Here is an 18,065-nt window from a genome sequence, read left to right on the forward strand (position 1 = left end):
AAAGCAAACAAAATATTTTGACTTTCAGGGATTATTTAAATTGGAAAAGGTTAATATGGAAAATTAGAGAAATTTAATTGGGGCTGTGATTAATGCATGCTTTCTTTGTTATTATTTTCCTTTAAAACTTTACTTTGAAAAAGTATTCAGCAAAAACTTTCATATGTCTTAGTTCTACAGTGATGCAAAGAATTATAACTTCTTTAAAAAGGTATAACATTTAAAAACGAATAAGCAAAAGTATGGCATCTACATGGATGGAGACCCAATTTTATTTCAAGATTGCAGTTTTAATGCAAACCTGTCCACAAAAACAACAGCAGCAACATTTATTTTATAGCACATTTTCATACAATGATGTACCTCAAAGTGCTTTACAAGATGACAAAGAGAAAGTTATTAGAAAAGAAAAACAATTAAGATTAGGAAATAATATATATATAAGTCACATCAAAACAAGGTAAGGTCAAATGGCTGGAAAAGAGAAAAAAAGAAGAAACAGGCTGGAGAAAAAAAACAAAATCTGCAGGGGTTCAAATGCCAAAAGACTTTCCAGCCTCCACTGGGTATTCTACCTAACAGAAATGTTCCTGAGACACTCACCAGTTAGCTTTAGAATTGATTTAAAAATTTTGCTGCTGGTATTTAAATCATTACATGAGTATGCTCCCCCCTGTTTATCTGAATTCTCTTTTATACATCAGATTTGATAACATCTGATGAATTTCTAGGAGAGCAGAGAAATATGTGACATCACATTCAGAGGTCTGCGTCATGGTTAAAAGACCATATGAAATGAGTGCCATCTTTTAGATTTTTTTTAATATATTACTGTTTTGTTTATTATTGAAAGTTTTTTTGGTGCAAAGATTTCTTTTGGCTTGTGTGCAGGAGTTATTTACTCACTTCCCTTTTTCTCATTTTGCAGTAGTCTTCTGTAACTGGAACATTTTAAAAGGAGACGACACAGATACAAGAAACAGTATATCATAAAAAAAAAGTAGGTAACATATAGTTAGTTCCTTATCGATTAAAAATAGTCATGGATATTTCTGGATAATTCATCACATTTAGAGTCAACAAATAGACATTTGTGTGAGAGTTCTCTTTATCCATCTCTTATTTCTCCCACTGTCTCTTTTATAATGCATACCACTACCTCATTTTAGTTGCAAAGAATATAATTATCTTTTGTATGGCTACATTAACATGAGAGAAAATGCAACTACTTTAATTTTATTTTTAGCAAAGCTGCTGTTGCATGTAGTTTTCTTAAGGTTTCTGTGTAGCTAAATATTCAAATATGGCATTTGGCGTCATTGGACTATCTAATGCTCGATTAATTGGATCGCTAAGATCCTCAAGCTGCATAAGTGCAGATTGTGAAAGTTGCACCTTTTAGGGTCTACCAGACACCAAACCTTTTTGGGTTATTAGGTGGAGCCTAGAGAGTTAAGAAAGGCGTGATTAACCTGCTCAAGCTGGATATGCAGTTGCTATAGTTACATTTTAAATAGCTTTGTGCTACTGGTCTTGCCTTTAAGGTACTTCTCGTTACAAAGTTTATTTGTAAATCATAGGAGGTAGAGTACAGCTACTGTCTCCTTTAGGTAAGTGTTTCAAGTGTGCTTTTTAGTTTTACTAAATTTTAGCCACAGTTGATTTTAACAATTAGCAAAAAAAAAAAAATAAGTTCCTGTGTATTTAAACAGTATTTCAGTGTGCCTTCAAAAATCTGAAATTAAATGCTTCTTTATTCATTCTACACTAATCATCAGAGCTATATTTAAATTTGTTTTTGCTTGTTGAGCATATTACTGATTCTGTAGTATACCTAGATTTTCAACTGTAAGAAGTATTTTGTTTCATTTTCTAAAATTTAAAAATATATTACAAACAGATATAGATATAGTTACAAATATCTTACGTGCACACATTTTCTCTGCCTGTTATCCTTTCATGTCTCATAGAATAGCTTATCAAAAATAATCACTGCAGTATTATTAAAAACAAGCTGCATGCCTGAGTTAACTTATCTTTAACCAGCTTCATTTTTGAATATCTAAAATGTTCTTTTAAATAATATTTTACTAGTTGCTTTTTATTGTATCTTTTAGGCATTCGAAATATAGTATCGTTAACATACTGAGTTAAATAAAGAGTTGAGTTTTATCACAACTTTTAGTTAGCACCATTTTATATGGGTATAAATTATGTTGCCTGTGGTTGACAAAAATTTATTCATACATTTTTCATTGTTGTTGCAGAACAACAGTTAACATCTTCTGACACAAGCTGTAGTTTATCCCTCTGCATTTGATACTTACTACAGAAGTGTATGGAACTTAAGAATGTATAAAGAGTAGATGTGTAAAAAATATATACAAATGTTACCTTTGACAATTCAGAAGTCTTAGAGCTTTCATAAATGTTTACTGTTGGGGCTTTTCAAATTTAGTATGCTTTATTTAACCTGTCACACTGCAGCTTTTATTTCTCTGCTGCAGAATTAAATTTGAGTGTTACTTGGCAAATGAGAAAACATTTATTTTTCATGGTAGTATTACTTTTGGTCATTTTAGCAAAAAAAGCTTTTAGAATGATTCCCAAAGAAAATTTTCTATGTCATTAAAGAGAAGACATGTCTTATGAGATAGATAGATAGATAGATAGATAGATAGATAGATAGATAGATAGATAGATAGATAGATAGATAGATAGATAGATAAGAAAAAAATGGAATATTATAGTCCATTTATTCTGAGTCATATTTTGCCTGACTGACAATGGCAGATGTTTTTTAAAAAAATACAAGAGCAAAAAGTAGATTTAATGTATTATATATACAGTAACATGTACACTAACATGGTTCATTCATAGTTAAAATGGGCAAGAAGAATACTGCTGCCTGGAAGAAAGTTGTCAATTATATGTCTATAATGCAAAATAGTAGGTGTATTGAACAAAATTCAGTGCCTCAAAGGTAAAAAAAAAAAATGGCAAACATAATTAAATCCTCAATAACATTACTGAGTTTAAACAGCTAAAGTTTTAAGTATACCAGATACAAAAGATACAAGAGAGTATCTGTTATGGATCAAGAAAAGTAATTTTACAAAGTCTACTTATAGTAAGGTTAAAGTAATTTAATATAGACCAAATGATTGTATCCTCACTTTTTTCATTTTAAGCTATACATAAAGAAAAATGCTTCTGCAAATCACAGAACATTCTATTATTTATTGAATTAAAAATATCAGTTTTGGTACAGTTTTGTTTCAAAAGAGAGCATACCCATACTAAATATGTTTTGTGTATTGGCTACTATAAATAAAGCCTGCCTCCATGCACATTTGAGCAAGTTAGCATCCGCATGTTATTTTTTTTTTCTGTATATATTGTTTTAGGAGATGCATATCAATCAGTAATCATAATTTCAGGCATGCCACTACATTATGCTATTAGGGATGAATTAAGACATAAAATGTGTACCAAAGCAACAAACTAATTGTTGACAGAGTTGACCATACCTGGAAATATTTAGATTAGGCACAACTGAAAAAAGAAAGTAATTTCAAAAGGCATAAGGGACAGCTCACTCAGAAAATTCTTGTTACATTTAATAGGCAAAACCCAGTACTTTATTTAAAGATAGTTTTGGTGCTGTCTATGGTACATTTATTACTTAGACGTTTTGTTGTATGGCAAAAACTTCACTGCAACATGTGTGTTGCTGGTAAAATATGAAATTTGCAATTTAAATGCACAATGTATGGTTCATTTTTAATGTTAGTCTTTGTGAGAAGGTACTGTATACCATGTTCGAATATTGCTTATTCTGAAATTGTAAGACAAAAAATCCCTGGTAGAAGAGAATAGTATTTAAATAAAATATATTACTGGTTTTAAGTTTAATATTTTTAAAAATATATTTGTACAAGTCAGGTCATTTGCTTAAGTATTTCTGAAAATCACTTGTCATTAAAGCGCAGGTTAATCCAATATACAGCTTGGCTTAGAATCAGCAGCACAGATCACAGTTTAACCATTAACTCTCAGTCAGTCAAGGGCATTTTTTTCCTGTGCTGTACAGTCTTTCAAATATATCATTATTTAATATTTTTGATTTGGAATTTTTTTTTTTTGCAGCTGGCAATGTTTTTTCATTTATCTTTCTTTTTATTTTAAATTAATGCTAATGTTAGCCAGAATTTAGTAGAAAATTAACAACTAATTAAAGCACTCCAGCATCTTTGATGAGGTATGTGGATTATTTTATTTTATGATTCATGCATATGCAAAGTTCATTTATTAGTACTAGTTGTTCTACCCTTCTAAAATGTGTTGAAATCTAAGCAACCCATGTAGACCTCGGCATTAATGTTTATAGTCTACCATCTACTGGAATGTATTTTGTAATGGCATGTAGTAATAAAATGCAATGCATTTTTCATTCCAACAGATGGGGCATCATTGAATATTCATAGTAATAAAATGCAGATGTTTGTGATGTGCTTGCCATATGTTGCAATGTATTTTATTACTATAAATGTTTGTAATGTGCTCTCTGCTGGAATGACAAAACAAAAACATAGTAACTAGACACACTCACAGACACTTGCTCTTGTTAAGAACCCTGTGTCAGCTGTATTGATTTTAATGATCTTTGAGTTCTATTAAAAGTATCCATTTTTAAGAGTCATAAAAATGTATTAGAAGAGCAATAAGAATGCATTGGCATGACAGCACTAGATATGGCAGATTGAATTTCCTGCTTTCACCTGTACACGTGACAGTAATAACCCTATTAACTTTGTGATGTAATACTGTGCCTTAAAAATAAATCATGTAGTCTTGCCCCAATATATTCTGAAAGTGTGCTTGTGCGCTGTTCTCATCTAACATTGTAGGTTTTCCCTTTATTCAGAAAACTGAATTGCAAAAAAATTTTTATTTTTCATGCCGTTACAATATTTACATTACATTTAACAAAAATATTTTGTCTTTATTATTATTTCACCGGTTCCCATGTGTTTACTGACTCTGGGGGTGGGTCCTCTCTAAGGTTTCTTTTGACTAGGCACCCTGCTGCACCACATGGCTAATTGCATATGCATTCGACCTGCATCTCTTCCCTTATATGGACTTAGTGCATGGTTGCTGGGACTCGAAGATTGGGTTGCCTTACTCCATACTGGCACGACCCTGTTTGAACTTCGGAGTACCAGTAGACAATGTATGTGTACCAACATATGCAGAGAGCCTGTGATGTGAGGGATCAGCATTATATACTCAGGGTGGGCTGTGACTGTCACTGTCTGATGTGTACTACATAGCGAGGAGCATAACACTCATAATCTACCAGTGAAGATACAACGTGCATGATTTTTTAAACACGTGCATGATGCATATTCAGCTGGAGTAGTGACATTATGCACGAGCGAAGCAGATCGGGCATTGATGTAAAATGTTAGGTGGAGTACTCCTATGGTATGCAGGCATGAAAGTTCTGCCCATGGCTGCTAAAGCTCTGTGATGTCATGCTTGCCTCACAAAGCACCATGGGGCAATGGGAAAAAAATGTTTGTATAAACTAGATAGATAGATAGATAGATAGATAGATAGATAGATAGATAAATACATACATACATACATACATACATACATACATACATACATACATACATACATACATACATACATACTTTATTAATCCCAAGGGGAAATTCACAAATTTTTACATAGCAAACTTCCTGAAAAATATATGGAGAACAAGGTCATTAATGAGCTCAGCATTTTTGTGGTAAAAACACTTTGGCGAAATATGTCTGTTGCCACTAAAATTGAACATAATTTTGGAGTGATCTTCTGATAACTGTAAATGCATTAAATGTTGACAAAAGAATTTAATGATAATTATGATTGTCAATGCAAGAAAAACCTGCAGGGTAAAATCCCTGTTGGATTTATTTGCTAGAGAATCACATGTGCATCACTAGCCTTAAAGTAGCCAGTTATGCAAGTTTAGTATAAGTATGTTTTTAGCGCTTGACCTGCATATTACACTTACAGTATAAGCACTGCTTAGCTGCATGGATTCTGAGCCTTCTAGAAGAAACTATATGACCAGTATTTTCTAATAATGAATCAGTTTATGCAATATGCATTAATCTATTAAAAGTCGAACTTTACATGTGATTATTTGCAGCCTCAAGGATTCTATGTAATATTTTATATAATATATATTTTTTCTAGCAAGATGGTTATTTAGAAAAACCCACAGTATTTCTTTCAATGTCATTGGAGACTTTCACATTGCTGAACTGGTGTCATTCTGTTTTTCCAGCAAACCAATGTTCACAAACTGTAACTGAACTGTACAATAAAGAATAATAGTTGCAATGTATTACTTAAAAATGAGAAAGCAGGACAAAAGTTAAAAGGAAAAACACTTCATCCATAGGTCTTAGTTTTGAAGTGCAGCAGTTTGGAGCCTATCCTGGCAGTAACGTGGTAATGGCCCCAGTATGTGTAAAATTGTAAAAACGAAAAAAGTTGTATGTTAAGAAAAGCAGTTTTATGAAGTATGCCTGACAAGTTAATACTCAGAAACAGAGTATACATCCATATACTGTACTTATGCATTAGTAGAGATCTATACACCATCATTCTCTTGAATGTACATATTATATGGCTGTATTTATATGTATATACTGTAAATGAAAACTTTTATAGGTACCGAAGAGTACCCAAAAAAATGACAAAATAATTTTTGAATTTTAAGAGATCAACTGTACATCATTAATCAGTGTGCATGATTGAAATGCCACATAATTGATTAATGAAGCTGACACAAATAGGAAGGAAGTAAAAGAATTACCAAACAGAGCCCTGCACTCTCTCTCAGCTCTAAATAGTAAAAGAGAAAAGCTCATTTTTATGAACTGCAATTTGAGTTATGCAATTTAATCCATTTGTATTTAATGGTTCCATTTTTAAAGACATTTGAAAAAAAGCAAAGCCCAAAAAATAGCCGTGATTTTTATAAGACGGTCTAAAACTTGCAACCTCTTTTTGCATTTCATAGACAATTGTGACAGTTTTTAAATAATTATAAGTTTGCTTTTATATCAAAGAATGGCTGCTGCCAACCTGTAATTAGATGGTAGTACTGTAGACACACAACTTAATTAAAATACAAAATTAATTATTTTCTAGTGAGGGATTATTCAGTGCCTTAAATTTACAAACTAGTACACTTTTTTGTTCTTGTATTGCAACAATACTGTAATACAATTGTTTTTTATTTTTTTTAATTGTAAAGCAAAATGTATATCATGTACATTATTAGAGGTACTAATTTTGGCCAGACATTATCTTGTTGGCTGATTACAAGCAGTTATAGTTCCACATATGCTACAAAGATTTGTTTTGGTTATACTTATCTTCTTAGAATGCCTTTTACTCAGTTAAGATCTTGGATATACAGCATGTAAAAGCAGGTACTATCTATGGTAAAACCAAAATAAGCACACTGACACCTCAGATCTGTTCACAGTGTCTCTCTTTTTCGATGGAATGCACATTACTGAGAATGTCTTTATAGTGATCTCTTCAAATGCAGATAGGTTCTCAAGTAATTATCATTTAAAGAATCTTCTAACACAGCAGTAGGAAAGTTAATAGCCTTCCCCTCAATATTCAGAAGAGATTAGCCTGTGTACCTTTCACCTAGTTCAGGATTTTCTTTTGTAACAAAACAAGTGTTTGTCACTCCGCTTACAGAATTGCGCAGACTTAATCATTTGATTCTGTATCTCAGCAGTTCAAGTGGATAAATAAATATGTGTAAGGTAGAGGGGAAGCAAGAGGTTATTTTAAGTGACTATCCTTATGTAGGTTATGTTCAATTCCATTAGATTTATATTCAGTGTATTTAGCCTTTGTTGAATTTTAGTAATGTACTGGAAGAAAGCAATGATAACCATTTCCTGTGTATGGATGTGAAACATTTAATTACAAATTTTTTGCTCCGTAAATCACAATGCAAAGGTCGTTCCTAAATAAAATAACATGGTAAATGTGTTACACCTTTTTTACCTTAACTTTTTTACATTAGTATTATAGTTTTTTTATAGTAAATCTTCTTGGGAGAACCAAATTAATATCTGGGCTATACAAATTAATTTCATTTGTGTAAAGAAAATTATTTTTCCTATATCCAACATCTATTTTTTTTCAGTGATTGTAACAGTATTTTTATGTGTAAATAAATTGTCCAAATTTATGTATACCTAAAGCTGAATTCCATTCATATCATGAAGTTTGAGTATATTTTTCTTGTTTTTGCTTAGAAGCCATGTATTTGTATAGATATGATTTTGTGTCTTATATAGCACCTATTAACTTAAAATAATTAAGTGTGCTATTAACCACACCTTTATCACAGTCAAATAGATATACTTTAGGCTAAAATTTAATTTGCTTAGTCTCATTTTGGCAGCATCATTTATACAAAATTCAGACTCGGCCCTCTAACCCAGTGCTAGCATATAACTTCTGAAAACAGAATTCTTTGTGAATATTCTTTTATTGTAAATAGCTGTGGGGTTTAATAGATTATAATTGACATAATATTGGTTAGTTAATATTTTTCCTAAGTTTTTTTTATGATTTTCACTCTAATGAACTTTGCAAGAAAGTATAATGTATAATACATTATTTTATTGTTATGTTTAGAATTCTTCAATATTTCCTTTTTAATTTTAGGTAAGGGAAATCTGTGCTTCACCATTGGGAATAACGTGAAAACTGCAAAACCCTGTTGTGCCTGTACACCTTAAGCTCCTTTAATCAACTTCAAGAATGAAATTGAAAGAGAACATCAATCCTTTATTATTACAAGTTTTACACTCACTAATATGGATCTATTCTATGGTCACTTTTATTCCCTGGTATTTAGTATCTGGAGTCAGTCAAACACTCTCTATAGCCAAACGAGTTAAAGCACGAACAGTAAATTCAAATCCTGGCTGTCCATACCGTTCTGTAAACAGCATGCATTGCCTTGCCTCTGTTCTATACCCTGGCTGTGACACATTGGACAAAGTGTTTGAATATGCCAAGACCAAATTTGGGAAAGATGACTGCTTGGGAACTCGAGAGTTAATAAGTGAAGAAGATGAGCTACAACCAAATGGGAAAGTCTTCAAAAAGGTTAGTCTGGAATTAATTTGCAGTATTCTTTTAACATTTTATACATTTAACTTTTTCCTTATTATGAGGAAATACACAGTAACTCCTTGATATTCAAAACCACAGCAAGATTTACTTACCTTTTGATTATACTTCAGTCTTAATTGGTCCTATTCAAAGGAGTGACATAACAAAGGAGTGAAACCTTAGATATAAATTTCAAAGGAGTGACAACCATCCAACCAACCATCCAAGTGGTAGGTGAGGCGACAATGACTTATTTGGCAAGCATACTTTCAGTTGTGTTCCTACTCTCTGTTGAAGCAAGATAACAAATTATTGAAATAAAATTTTAATCATAATTTGTCACTCCATTGTTATGTCACTCCAATAAAATGTCACTCCTTTAATACAGTATTTATGTCACTCCTTTGTTATGTCACTCCTATGAAGTGTCACTCCTTCGATACAGACCCCTCTTAATAAGTGAATTTTACATTTTGTCTTTGCATTCTTATTTACTTTTCATTTATGCGCTGGTTTAGGCTATTTATTAGATGTAATGAAGGAAGTTTTTTTACAACAGGATGAATTGTTTTACATTGTAATGAACCTAAAATGAAAAAGTAATACTGTAATTGTAATTTTCAGTGATACTTATTAAATATCTTGTATTTATACATAAAAATTTTATGGAGACTGACAATGTACAGATTTTGGCTGATGGAACACTTCTCCAGGTTTTAAATCCAGATTCTGCATGTTGTTATAAATATATCCACACGTCCATTTAGCAGTTCAGCTTAATCAAAATTCTGGGCCACAGGAGTAGGGAGTAAGAGCGTATGTAGTGACTTCCGGGCAGAAGGCAGTATCAGTCTCTTTTTGGATTGAGCCAGTACTTCAGAGGATACTGACACAAATAAAACTGAACTGATATCCATTTGTGACCTTTCTGACTTGGTGCAACATCATTTTCCTACCTACTCAGGTAACTTATCAATTACAAACTCCAGCAGGAATTTGGGCTAATTGGACTATAAATTTGTTTTCTTTTTTTTTTTCTTTTTTATTTAAACAATCTCCATTTTTCCTGTTTGATAACTGCAAGAGACAAGTTTCCTACCTTAAATATCTATTTTTATCTCATCCTCTTTGCCATCTTCATGAGAAGATTGTCTTGGTCACAACAACTACACTGCTTGAGATAAAGTGGCCAAACCAGTTACACACATAAATCATTTTGTTGACTGCACATACTTGAACATATTCAGGCTTTCTCTAATCAGCAAATAATTTATAGAGATGTGCTTAATACAGCAAAAAAGTTTATTGTGGCAGAATGATTGAGAGTTGCTATGAAAACTTTTCTTCTTTGTTGTATGTTCTCTGTGATTCATACATTGCTTCATAGTGCATTTTCCAAAAAAAGTAAGAAAATGTATCCCTTTTGCTATGATAAAGTTGAAAATTTCAGTATCTACATATATCCTAGTTGCACATCATCTTATACTCTTTACTGCTACACATATTTCACCATTCTCTTTTAACAGTTTTTTTATATTTTGATATTCAACAAACGCTGATCTGCAGAATGATGTTTAGCCCTTATGTACTGGTCCCATCTTCTGTATGCATGTATCTGCCCATTGTGAAATAGTTCCTGTTGTCATGAGAGTAATAAACACATCTGTAGTTACTTGTGTTGTGACCTCATCTTAAAAAAAAAAACTCTTGACAAATTTTGCCCAGTCTCTCACTTGCGCTTTCTTTTCACAGATTTTGAGGATCTTGTTTTTTTTCTACCAATATTTTCAATTTCAATTAACTTGAAAGAATATGAGTTCAAGACACAGCATAATTTAAAACTTTCATTGCTCATTGCCTTTACTGTTTAGTTCACTGTCTGCTACAAGTAAATCAGTATCTTAATCCTGTTAGATCTTAGCACAACATCTGATACATCGGATCTGAGTATATAACTATTGTATTGTGTCTTCATAGACTTGAGGAAGACATATGATAGAGTATCATAAGAAGATGTGTGTTACTGTATGAAATAAAAAAAGTATTTCAGAGTAATTCAAGACATATACAGAGAAAGCAGAACTACTATTTGATGTGATAGATTAGGTCACAGATGACAAAATTGATTCTTCGTGGTACATGAAGTTTGCTGAAAATATGATGCTGGTAAGTGAAAACACAGATTATTGAAGGAGAAAAATGAAAATTGGTAAAACTAAGACAGTGGACACATACATGAATGTTTAGTAAAGAGACAATTACATACATTTGCAAAACAAGCAAGTAAATAATGTAATTGAGTGTAAAAATATGGGCTCTTAGATACAAAGTGGTGAAGATTATTATATTGAGATGCAAGCTGGATTTACAAACTGGAGAAAATAATAGGGATTTCTTTGTGATAACAATTTCCTGGTGAAGGTTAAATTAAAGATTTGTTGTACAGTTGTGAGACCAGCAATGATAATATGGCTTAGAAACAATGGCTATGATGTAAAATGTTGGATCAAAGTTGGATCTTGCTGACATGAGGATTGTACAATGGGTTGCTGGGACTGTTGAAGCTAGTCTCACATACAGTGGTGGAAAACAGAAACTAAAAGGCAAAGAACAGAACCAAGAAAAAAAAAATTGAGTTGAACCCATTAATTAAATTTTATTTTTTTCTAATTTCAAACTATAAAGTGCACTTCCATGCCAGTGTGAGACAGATGGAGGATTATGCCCAAGTATAAAAGCATGTATCTGTTGATTGTGGCAGATTTATGAGCTTGTCAGCTGAGGGCAAACATAAACAGACTCAAAGTTCCTAAAAGATGTACTACAGAGAATCCTATCATGTTTCTTAGACCAGAGAATGAACCGTGCAAAACAATTACAAAAAAAAACAAAACAAATATACTGCCTTACCAATGAAAACACAGTTGGTGGTGTGCTAACAGGTAGGATTAAAACAACGAGCTGGTATCCATTATGAACAGAATGAACTACTGTTCCACCATTATTGTAATTATCACAAATGCTTTAAACAAAGAACTCATGGAATTCACACCCAATTTGTACTTCAAAGGCAGTTGTATATTCACACCTAAGTGTAGTGGAGTCAGAAAGTATTCAGACCCCTTCCCTGTTTTCATTTTGCTATGTTGCAGCTTTGTTCTAAAATTATTTACATTTGTTTTTGTCCCAACATTAAGCAACATTCAATACTCTAGAATGACAAAGGGAAAACAAAACTTTAGGAAGTTTTGCAAATTTATTTAAAATAAAAAAACTGAAATACCACTTTGACACAAGTATTCAGACCCTTCGCTGTGACACTTTAAAAATTGGTTTAGGTGCATCACATTTTATTGATCATCATTGAGATGCTTCTACACATTGTTTGTTTGTCCACCTGTGGTCAAGTCAATTGATTGGACATGAAAATAAGAAAAGAGAAAGGATTGTGTTGAGGCATAGATCTGGGGAAGGCTACAAAGAATTCTGCAACACTTAAGGCTCCCATGAGTGCATTTACCTTCATACTTCTTAAATGGAAGAAGTTTGGAACAACCACAACTGTTCCTAGAGTTGTCTACCTATCCAAACTGAGCAATCTTGGGAGAAAAACCATGGTAAGGGAGATGACCTAGAACCTGATGATCACGCTGGCTCAGCTCCAGAGAACCTGTGTGGAGATGGGAGAAACTTCAACACTCCACTGATCTAGCCATTATGAAGAGTGGTTAGACAGGAGCCTCTCCTCAATAAAAGACATGGAATCCTGCTTGGAGCTTGCAAGAACACCCCTAAAGGACTATCATAGTGTAAGAAACTAGAGTCTCTTGTCTGAAGAAACCTGCTTTCATTTTTTCATTCTGGGATTTTGAATGTTGTTTGATGTGTGGAAAAATGTATTCAGATGATGTTATTACAAGGCTGCAACATAAAAAGTTAATGGGTCTGAATATTTCTAAATTCAGTGTACTCAGGTTTTTCTCCCACATCTTAAAGAAATGTGTATTAGGTGGATTGCAAACCCTAAAATGGCCTGGTGTGAATATGTGTCACTTGTTATCTGAAAGGGACCAAGTTCCTGGATTGCTCTTAATGATGCTGCTGTGATATGTAAATAGATGGTAGAGGTTTTGTGAGATTGCTTGGTGTAGCAGTGTCTAGTGGTTATTTAACATTAAAAAGTTGAAACTGCCATGTGAGTGAAAAGACACCAGGGGGCAACAAAACATAACAAAGATTATTTCTCTGAAAAATGGGTATTACAGTATACTGATTAGCAAACAGTGTGGGAATTGGGGACTATGATACCAGACGTTGAATAATTTCATTGTCTTGTTTATATAAGTGAGAAAACATAAGCCTCTCAACTTACACCATTATACTGTAATGGTAATTTTCATACAGCTTAACTAACTAAACTGAGCTGCCTCTGACATATTTAGAAAATTTGCATATTTGTTGTAGTTTATAGTATAGGATTTAATAATAGAATATGAATTGAATATTCAAACCTGCCAGTGCTGATAGAACTATATAATTTTTAGAGATAATAAAGTAATAAAGTAGTCTGCAAGTTAAAAAGGGCAGACAGTGTGGGGTGGTGATTAAGGGTTTGGGTTCAAATCCTGCTACTAATATTATGTGACAATGAGCAAGTCACTTCATCTGTCTGTGCTCCAATTCGAAAAACAAAATAAATGTAAAAAATTGTATCTCAAAAGTTGTAAGTATCCTTGGATAAAGGCATCACCCAAATTAATAAATATAAAACTAACAACTCTCCAAACCAATATACTGTATATTACTCAGTAGTGTCAACTGAAAAAGATAGCATATTCTGTCCATTTACTAAATCTGTTTAATCCAATTTTATGGTATTTGGGAGCTGGATCCCATTCTATGTGCATGGAATGCCACTCTGTTATAGGGCATATTAATAGCCATAACCATGCTAGTCCATTTTATGTTTGTGAAGTCCACTTAACCTGCATGTCTTTGGAATATGGAAAGAAACTAAAATACCTGTGGAAAGCCTATGCAGAAAAGGGAAGAATGTGATAGATTGTTTTTCATTAAATATTTTTTGAAAGAAAAGCCAACAAATTAGATAAACAATAAAATAACAACCCACCCATGTTGCCTGCCCATTGTCATGGTTAGCAAAAAGCAAAGACTAAGCTAATTGGCCTTTCTCCAACCAATCAGTGGACAGCGGGACTCCTATTACATTATCTTTTGACCCTCAAATGTATGGTAACCCAAAGGGCAAAACACAAACAACAGTAAAAACCCTAACAAACATGAAAACTCAATAATATAACAAGAAGAGAAAGTGAAATAGCAGATAAAAAGATGACAACTGAGAAAAAATGTAAAAGGGTGAACAATAGGATGAAAATGCAAAAAAAGATAACGACAAAAATGAAAATGCAAAGAAAAATTGAAAAATATGACAGCACAAACAAAACCTGAAGACGCAAAAAGTAAAAACATGATAAAAAGATAAAAATGCAAATAAAAAATTGAAAGCACAAGCAGAAAGATGAAAATGCAGATAAAAAAGAGGAGTAACACAAACACAACGGCAAAAAGATAAATGTAAATGCTAGGAAACAATGAAAGCACAAAATAGGTTAAAAACAGAACAAAACTTGAAACATCAATGATATCACTTGAAAAGAGTGGAAGTGGGTAGATCACTGACAAGTACCAGGAAAGTCCAGAGTAGGCATTTCTTTGAACTTGAGAAACCCAATCAAAACATTTTCCCCATTTTACATTTAACAGCTTGAACTTTAAACTGTAGCATTTCTTGTTCAGAAGCAAACATCTGTGTAAATCTGGGTGCAGCAGACAGCAACATATTGCATGTCAGTTGGGGCACTGACAAAGACTTTTGTTTGTCTCATTAATGTCTCAATGCTGACATGCTGGTCTGCTGCACCAAGGCTTACAAGAATCTGTCTGTGAAAAAGGAGCATTTCCACTTCAAAAAGTTCACGCTGCTCTTGTAATCTGTATGTGCCTTTTTTCTAACATCAACTCAAAAAAGGTAACGCTGTTCATTAATTTGTCATGAAGAGCCCTGAAGAATATCATACAAGTAAGCTGTTAAGGGTAGATACTGTACAGGTGATCGCTCCTACACTCATAGAACAGTTTCAGTATACAGGTTCCCAGAAACCAGACTGTGTTCACCTTACACAAAGTTGATCCAGCTTTTGTTGTTTATTTTCAGTCAATCTTTTGATTGGTCGCCTGTGATTAACAAGATGATGCTTTGGTCTTCAAAGTCATTTTTCGATGATAATAGTCCTAGCACGGCACAATGTTAAGTGCTGCTGTCTCACAGCTCTAAAGTTCTGTATTTGTTTTGTGATACAGGTTTCTGTGTGTAGTTTTTGTGTTCTGTGTGTATGAGTTTTTCTCCAAGTACACTGGGGTGTGAGTTCTCACCCAAAAACTTGCCTATTATGAATGAATGTGCCTGTGTATGAGCAAACCCTGCAATGCAGTGCATTAAATAAGCAGATGTGAAAGTGAAAGAATGGATGGGTGAAGAAATTCAAAATTTTTTTTTCTAGATATTCACTTCATCATATTGCATTTCCACTCTCTCAAAGTTTTCTTAATACTGACATGTTTTGTACAGTATATAAAAAGCCTGTTCTTGATGACATCTGAGGCTTTGAGCAAATGACTTATACACTTGCACTTAATAAATATTTGCCTGGCTTTCTTTGGAGATCCTGTAAAATATGCCCAGTGTTGTTGGCTAGTACTGTATAGTGGACAGGCAGTATGATGTTATCGATTTCACTCCTATGTCACTCCTGTATTTGCCTCACTGTATGACCATGAAAGAGATACTTAACCTGTTTGTGCTTCAACTTTAACAAAAAAATGTTCAATCACAATTTATCCTAATCTGCTTGGCAAAGGCATCACCCAAACATATAAAAAAAACAAAATATATTTCCTAATTTATCTTTACATGGATCTTTTCTCTTCTCTTCTTTTTACTCATTTAGGGTCACACCTGAGGCTGTGTTGCTTATTCAGGCAGCATCATACATTAACCATAGACATTGTGGTTGTCTTTCACGATGCAATTTGTGCCAGTTTTGAGTTGCCAGTAGATCATTTCTTTAAGAGGGAGAACCAAAGTATGCAAAATAAAATACTACAGTCATGGCCAAAAGTTTTGAGAATGACACAAGTATTGGTTTTCACAAAGTTTGCTGCTTCAGTGTTTTTAGATCTTTTTGTCAGATGTTTCTATCGTATACTGAAGCAGGGAGATTCACTCAAAAGAGGCCCCGAATATTCTGTTGTAACTCCCGTTAGGATGAAGCAATCTGAACCAAAAAAATATGCTTCAGGTATGTGTAATCGATTGCATTACATGTGATGCTGGAAGTGGTTTCCGTTTTCTGCCAGACACATTTCAATGCTGCACTCCATGTTCCTGAATGTATCGGCAAGCATCTCGGGGGGAGAATCTGCAATTTCACATTGGATGTTTTCCTTCAAATCTTCCACAGTGCGAGGCCTGTTCTGATAGACTTTTCCTTTGAGCATACCCCAAAGGAAGAAGTCTGGTGGTGTCAGATCCGGCAACTGTGGTGGCCAAAGCCCCTTTGAAATTACCCTGTTGCTGAAGAAGGACTCAATTTTTGTCATGCTCCTTGCTGATGTGTGACAGATTGCTCCATCTTGCTGGAAGTAACCTTCTGTTAACTCACGATTATCCAGTTGATTCACAAACTGTTTAAAAATGTCCAGTTACATATTGGTGTTCATGGTAGTGTCAAAGAAAATGGGGCCTATGATGCACAACTAAGTCATTGTGCACCATACACCGACTTTTTGATCATGGAGCGGTTTTTGGTGAGTGGCAAATGGATTTCCAGCGGCCCGTATACAGGTGTTTTGCGAGTTAACATAACCCGATAAATGGAACCACACCTCATCCGAGAACCATGTGATGTCCAATATTCCTTTGTTGTCCCTCACAAACGCCTGGAACCAGTGACAGTATCTGACTCTTTTCTCCATATCACTTGCATTGAGATTCTGAACAACGGTGACACAATACGTATTCAATTTTGCTCTTTTTGCAGCTCTCTGACATGTTGAATAAGACCTCCCAGTCTCCTGTGCTAGGCATCTCAAAGATTTCATAGGCGACTGCTGTTACACGTCATCGATTGTGTCCTGCAACATTTTCGGACAGCCTCTGCAATGAGAAGGTATCAATGATCCCGTTGTTTCTGTACCATCTTTTGAATACCTCTCTTTGAGGTTACGTCATGAACACCATGTTTCTTCCGAAATTTACACTGACATCGCTTAAATGACTTGGTGACCCAATAGGTTCGCACCATGAAGATTCGCTACTCAATACTGTACACCACCATCCTGATGAGAAGTAGAGTGACTGAGTGAAGGGGTATGAGCAGTATGTACCCAGAAGCCAGAAGTTGCAAACAGAGGTGAAATGTTATGATGGCTATCCAGCACCTACCTCATCGCTCTGACACAGGGGCATCCTGGCTTGGTTGAAGCTCCATATACTGAGGAGCACATTGCACATTGTTTTGTTCAGATTCCTTTGTCTTAACGCAAGTTATTACAGAATATTCGGTGCCTCTTTCGAGTGAATCTTCCTGTATAATTACAAGCATTTCATAAGTTTCAAAGGCTTTTATTGACAATTACATTAAGTTTACGCAAAGAATCAGTATTTGCAGTGTTGACCCTTCTTTTTCAAGACTCCTGCAATTTGCCCTGGCATGGTTGTCAGTCAACTTCTGGACCAAATCCTGACTGATGGCAGCCCA

The 18,065-nt window shown here is 33.8% G+C and overlaps 1 protein-coding gene across 4 annotated transcripts in view; it reads left to right on the top strand.

The window, feature by feature from the left end:
* The window catches only part of acsl3a (acyl-CoA synthetase long chain family member 3a), a 99,634-nt gene that overhangs the window by 5,562 nt on the left and 76,007 nt on the right, over positions 1-18,065 (top strand). For 2 of the 4 annotated variants that reach the window (XM_051923780.1, XM_028794409.2), the window contains one exon: positions 8,770-9,216. In XM_051923780.1, coding sequence (XP_051779740.1) covers positions 8,866-9,216 — 351 coding nt within the window. In that variant the 5' untranslated portion in view covers positions 8,770-8,865. Of the gene's footprint in view, positions 1-928; positions 1,001-1,590; positions 1,611-8,769; positions 9,217-18,065 lie in introns of those variants that run through there. The other 2 variants (XM_028794408.2, XM_051923781.1) reach the window with 2 other exon arrangements.

The sequence above is a fragment of the Erpetoichthys calabaricus genome, chromosome 2 (assembly GCF_900747795.2).
Source record: "Erpetoichthys calabaricus chromosome 2, fErpCal1.3, whole genome shotgun sequence".
Taxonomy (NCBI): domain Eukaryota; kingdom Metazoa; phylum Chordata; class Cladistia; order Polypteriformes; family Polypteridae; genus Erpetoichthys; species Erpetoichthys calabaricus.